The sequence below is a fragment of the Sinohyriopsis cumingii genome, chromosome 17 (assembly GCF_028554795.1).
Source record: "Sinohyriopsis cumingii isolate HCF-2022 chromosome 17, ASM2855479v2, whole genome shotgun sequence".
Taxonomy (NCBI): Eukaryota; Metazoa; Mollusca; class Bivalvia; order Unionida; family Unionidae; genus Sinohyriopsis; species Sinohyriopsis cumingii.
Window position 1 is genome coordinate 97,436,683 of NC_142977.1, and position 6,000 is coordinate 97,442,682.

At 35.6% G+C, this 6,000-nt stretch overlaps 1 protein-coding gene across 8 annotated transcripts in view; it reads left to right on the forward strand.

Moving 5' to 3' along the window:
• Window positions 1-6,000, forward strand: part of LOC149779503 (vesicle-trafficking protein SEC22a-like) — a 30,457-nt gene that overhangs the window by 21,589 nt on the left and 2,868 nt on the right. For all 8 annotated transcript variants that reach the window (XM_089940196.1, XM_089940203.1, XM_089940197.1 and 5 more), the window contains one exon: window positions 4,973-6,000. This exon is cut by the window's right edge and continues 2,868 nt beyond it. In XM_089940196.1, the coding sequence (XP_089796322.1) occupies window positions 4,973-5,173 (201 nt within the window). In that variant the 3' untranslated portion in view covers window positions 5,174-6,000. The remainder of the gene's footprint in view (window positions 1-4,972) is intronic.

Here is a 6,000-nt window from a genome sequence, read left to right on the forward strand (position 1 = left end):
TTGACCTTCCAGTACAGCATTCCATCTGTCCACGCATACCAGGTAGAGATCAGAGATCAGTTTTTTCAATAGGCTGTGCCACATACCATATTGTTGTTCACAGAACCATAAGGGGACTGATAAAACTTGTTAGTCCATTTTTCTGTCTGCTGAGTCATTCTTCCAGTCATCTTTCTTGTCTTCTATATGACCATCCTTCTGGTCTTCCATATGACCATCCTTCTGGTCTTCTATACAACCATCCTTCTGGTCTTCCATACAATGTTCCTTCTGATCTTCTATATGACCATCCTTTTGGTCTTCTATACAGCCATCCTTGTGGTCTTCCATACGAAGATCATTCTGGTCTTCTATAAGACCAGTCTTCCATATGACCATCCTTCTGGTCTTCCATACGCATATATGCCAACCATTATGCTTTTGGCTTAATCATTATGCTTTTTTTCACTAAATTACACCTTACGTGTAAACGTATATGGATTACGCTTTTTCGGTATATCCACCTTCCAAATAAAATCAATTGTTTGTTTTCTCATTTTTATTAACATTGCATTAATCCCACAGACCGTATTTTAGAAAAGACGGCTTCTACATAACTACAATATAAGAGTACGCTTGTCCGTGCACTTTCCTAACAGTATTATGTTCTATTTATAGCAACTATCCTATTACCCAGAAACATGCTGGTCCTACTTTCAAACTTTCGACCTCGTATTCTATTTATAGCAGCTGTATAGCTTAGCGAGGAGAGAACAGACTGGTTTTCTAATTTTTAATCTTTACTCACAGATTCTTTTTTCTTATTTATATTTAGTACAGAACCAGTCTATAGGTATTTAGTGCTAAAAAGTATAATTTATTTTAGTCAATGCATGTATGAGAGCAAAAATATCTCCTTTCAGATAATTTCACAGATGGATTAGAAAATGGCCAAAAATAAACGAAACAAAAAATAACAGAATCCTCCAAAGATGAGGACATGAGGGCATTATCACGTGACGTCTATTGCAGGCCGTGTGGAAATAATTTTACTATTTGGCACTAAAAGTCTTCAGATGTTTTCTAGTCGATGTTCGTGTTAGAGCACATATATTTTTTCAAAGAATTTCACAGGTGGATGAGAAAAAGACAACAAAAAACAAATCCTTCAAAGATGAATACATGAATGGCATAATACAGCGTTCCATTCTCGGGCACAGGGGCTCATATCGTTGCTTAAAATTGACCTGTCATACATGTACTAAGTAGTACATGTATGACAGGTCAGTTTTAAGCAACGATACGAGTCCCTGTATTCTAGAGCAGCATCATGGTCTTTGCAGTCTGTGTGGAAATGATTTTAATATTGGGCATGTTGGTAAATTTTATGTGGAGGAACACTTGAAAACAAAGAAATACATCGAATTAGCTCATCTTACGAACTCCAATACTAAGGTAACGTCTTATCTGCAGCAGAACTAAAGTGCGGACATGAATGTTACAAATGCAGAGGTGTTATTGACCGAGTTCTTAGTAGAAAGATAATAAAGATCGTGCTATTGGTGCAGAACCAAGAGAATTCATAGAACACAATTCTACTATAGCTGTGAAGGTGTTTTATGATAATGTTAGAGATTATTATGCTACAGACTGTGATTACATGCTCCAGAAATTCACCTATGGAGATGAAGTGCTTTTAAGTGCTTCAGTTGCTGATGTAAATGAGAGACAGTCAAAAAACATCAAAAGTGTTAGATTCTTTGTCAAGAGATATCCTTTTCTGTTACCATCCTTGTCTACCTTGGATCATCTGGAAGGAGAATTCCTGAAGTATAAAGTTGGGATTCTACCTGACAATATACTTAATGCAGATAGAGTTGATGTGCAGTGGCACCTTATTTCCCAACTAAAAGACACAATCACTGGAAGATATAAATTTCCTCTTCTTTGTCAGGTTATGAAAGAAATATTGGTTCTTTACCATTCTAATGCTGACTGTGAGAGATTGTTCAGTATTGTTAACAAACATAAAAGTTAATTCAGATCCAGGCTCAGTAACCCAGTACTTTGTGCTGTGCTGATGTGCAAAACATTCATGGTCTTAGCTGGTACAAAGTGTTTTAAAATACAACATGAAAATCTGTTGCTTTCTAAAGCTAAAAGTGCTGCATATGAAAACTTGAAGCAGTAAAGGATGTTAAAAGAAGAGAGGGGCAAATAAATCGTTGTTTATTGAATTTTTAGCATGTTATATGTGGATTCCTCTTTTTCTGCTTGGATTCCTCTTTTTGTCCACTTGGATTACACTTTTACCTCGTGAAGGGTTGGCATGTATGCATACGATCATCCTTCTGGTCCTCCATACGACCATCCTTCTGGTCTTCCATACGACCATCCTTCTGGTCTTCTATACAAACATCCTTGTGGTCTTCCATATGACCATCCGTCTGGCCTTCCATACGACCATCCTTCTGGTCTTCCATATGACCATCCTTCTGGTCTTCCATATGACCATCCTTCTGGTCCTCCACATGACCATCCTTTTGGTCTTCTATACAAACATCCTTGTGATCTTCCATATGACCATCTGTCTGGCCTTCCATACGACCATCCTTCTGGTCTTCTATACAACCATCCTTGTGGTCTTCCATACGAAGATCCTTGTGGTCTTCCATATGACCATCCTTCTGGTCTTCCATACAACCTTTCTTCTGGCCTTTAATCCTGATGGTTGCACATATTCTAGTAGAGCCAATGGGTTAATCATTATTGGTGTATTCAGTGAAGAAATACCAGCATACACCTAGGGATAATGAGACTACTATCATGTCACTTGGAATTTTGTACATGAATGTGAAAGCTTTACCAAATGAGAAGAACAAAATCTTGATTCTAGCATCAATTTATTCATCCCTGCCCAGACAGGCTTCTTGCATAGAACAGAAGTTCGCCTTTCATTCATGGAGAAAATCTATTGAGCAAAAGGGCCCTCAACTTTGAAGGCATACTGTTATGTATATTTAATTTAATTATTTGTTTGTTAAGTTTAAATTTTTTAATTCTATTATATGCTATTGTAATGTAACTGGATTTGACATTGTCCAGAAATTCAGTTCAGTTCTGTTTGACCTGACTGTTATTTTCTTTTGATAAACAAGTAATAATAGAAACACTGTATCTAGTTTCTGACCTTGATTCAGAACCAGTGACAGTTTTGGTTAACAACTTTTTTTTAAAATTGTTTTTATATCTTTCTCAGAGTAAGAATTATTAAGTTAAGTCAAGGCCATACCTGGACGATGTGATAATTATCATGTAACAAACTTCTATTCCTTCTGGAACGATGAACTCTTGACCCCCATCCTGGAATCTGTTTTGTGCTTTAGTTAGTCTTATAACTGTTGCTATGTTAAGAATTCATTCAGCTGGGCTCCAAACAGTTGAGACATTAAGTTATGTTGCGACCAGTTTGAGTTGAAATTTTATTTTATTGAATTTCAAGTGATTCTTTTCTCTGGAAATACATAAGTGCTCCTACAAAATTCTTGGACAAAGACATTCACTGAAATTTATACAGAATTTAAAACTGGAATAATATTTTCTGTGATTCAGCAAGAAACTGTTGACATAACAGCACCTCACAGGTTACAGCAGACGTCATTGTCTTCCATTTTAGATTTCATCAGGATTCAAACTCAATTTCATTCAGGACTATTTACTACTAGGACTTCTATTTTTTAATTCTTGGATTATTTTTGGATTTTATTAGTAAAACTCAGTTTTTTTTCTTCTCATTTTTCACTTGATATTCCAGGGAAATAAATTATTTGTTAAATTTTACAAAGCTTGTTGTCTTCACTCTTTTCTGTTACTTTTCATAAGAGCCTAGACTCATAACAATACAAGGAGGGGTGGTGGGATTTAGTGATTAAGGCAGAGACAACAACAGGTCAGGCCAGATAGACTGCTTCAGTGTTCTTGGGAAAAGCACTAAACTCCCATTTCTTTGACATGATACAGCCGATAATATGTTAAAAGTGCTGTTTAAACAAACAAAAAATCTTATAGGGAATTCATTTATTCTTCCGTCAAAGGATGCTAGTGGTAGAGGTTGAGTGATTGTATTTCCTCCTCCTCTTACCTATTCGCGTAACATTTAATGTTATCATGGAATGTATTTGGATAAAATAAATTTGTTATTAAATTTATGTTTTGCCAAGAATAAAGCCATTATTACATTACTATTAAAACTCCCACACTTTACCGCAAATGCAAGCATCCTCACTGATGTTCCACTTTAGTAATAGATAGCCATGTAATGATGTTAAGGGGAGGTAATAGATCAGAGTTTCTTCCCTTTGTCAATTTTCATCTTTTTGGGATTGCTGGAGGCAAAAGGTTGCAGAGTTTATTTCCTAACAATGATGTGCTCGGGTACTTTCTCTCAAAGAAATATAATTTCCAATCAGATTTACTTTATTATCATAAACACATTTACTGATAGGATCTATTGGCTGTGTGTACTTGCACACAAATCAAGTGATATTCATTGTCAGAAGTTAAAATAACCATGAAATATTGGTCATAATGAGACAGCTGTCCAGTTTTTAACGTAAAATATTTACACATAATTGTATGGCTTATAATAATAATATTCACCAATCCAAACCCCTCCCACGGTATAACCTCATTGCATTTACTGTATAAATTTTAAAATAGGTTAAAGTATGTGGAAGAAAATTGCATTTTTTGTCAGTACTCTTTTGTAAATATGCATCTGTGGTGGTCAACCCCATCTTCTCAGGTGCAGTACTTCTTGTCTTGGTGCCTCTAAAATCTTTGATTTTTTTAATTTTGTAAGAAATATTCAGAAATTCCAATCAGAATTTATGTTGTAGATTGATTTATATACAAATTGATGCTCTTTCATAAATTTAATTACCTGAAAAGGTTTCAAGTCTGCATGTTACATTTGTATCATTTTCCTTTCCAGATGTATTTAACACTTAACCCACTGAGGAGGAGAAAACCTTTAGCGTGCGCTACACTGGCCAGTAATTGCCTGTGTCAGCTTTATCTTTGGGAGTACAGAAACAATCTTCAAATTATTTTCCATGTCACTGTGGCCTGCTATGGAACATTTGTCATCTTCACACGCAAGGTGCAGGAGAAGTTACCTCAGTACACTCTTTGATTCCGTGGAAGATGGCTGGACCATCAGTACAGGGATTGGGAGATGTAACAGAATAATAGTATATTGTCTTTTATACAAAGTCACCTTATATTGGTGTATTTTGTAAGCTTGGCTATGATAAAGGTGTGCATTGTATGCAGAACCTGATTTTGACATGATCCGGCTGGTTGCAGAAAGTTTGATGCATACACTTTTGTAACGTCAAGCATACTCAAACATTGGAATTACATTTGCTGCTTGATTACCCATGTTGCACTTGTTGAAAACAACTTTTTGAAGGTTGCATCTAGGATCTGCGATTTCTGTAAATTTTTGAAAATATGCTTCACAGTTGTAAATGCCTGCTCAGAATGACCTAAAAATTAAAAATTGTTAACAAATTTAAATAAATTATGTGTGTGTTTTTCATGTTATACATAGATATCTGGCCTGACTCTCTTGAAATATAAGTACTCCAAAATACTAATGAACCAGTTAAGGATTTATCTTTAAGATCCAGAGCTCTGATTGGTTGTCTTACCATGCCTCTTACACCAGACTTACCACATAACAGAACTGAGAAACACTCCAAACTCCATATTTTTTTGTATAAGGTTTGGAGGGAAAAACTGAGTGTTGAGGATGAACAACAGGAAATTCAGGGAAATGATGTGTTTCAATGTGTTTATACCACCCCATATCGAGCTTGTTATTATGTGTCTGTTTTGGGGGTCAAAGGTCAAGATAACTGTGATTGAAACAAAAATAGTTTCCACACAATAAATTGAGTTCTCAATGATCTATAGTTACCAAACTTTGTGGAAAGTTTCACTTGGTGTAAGGAAGAA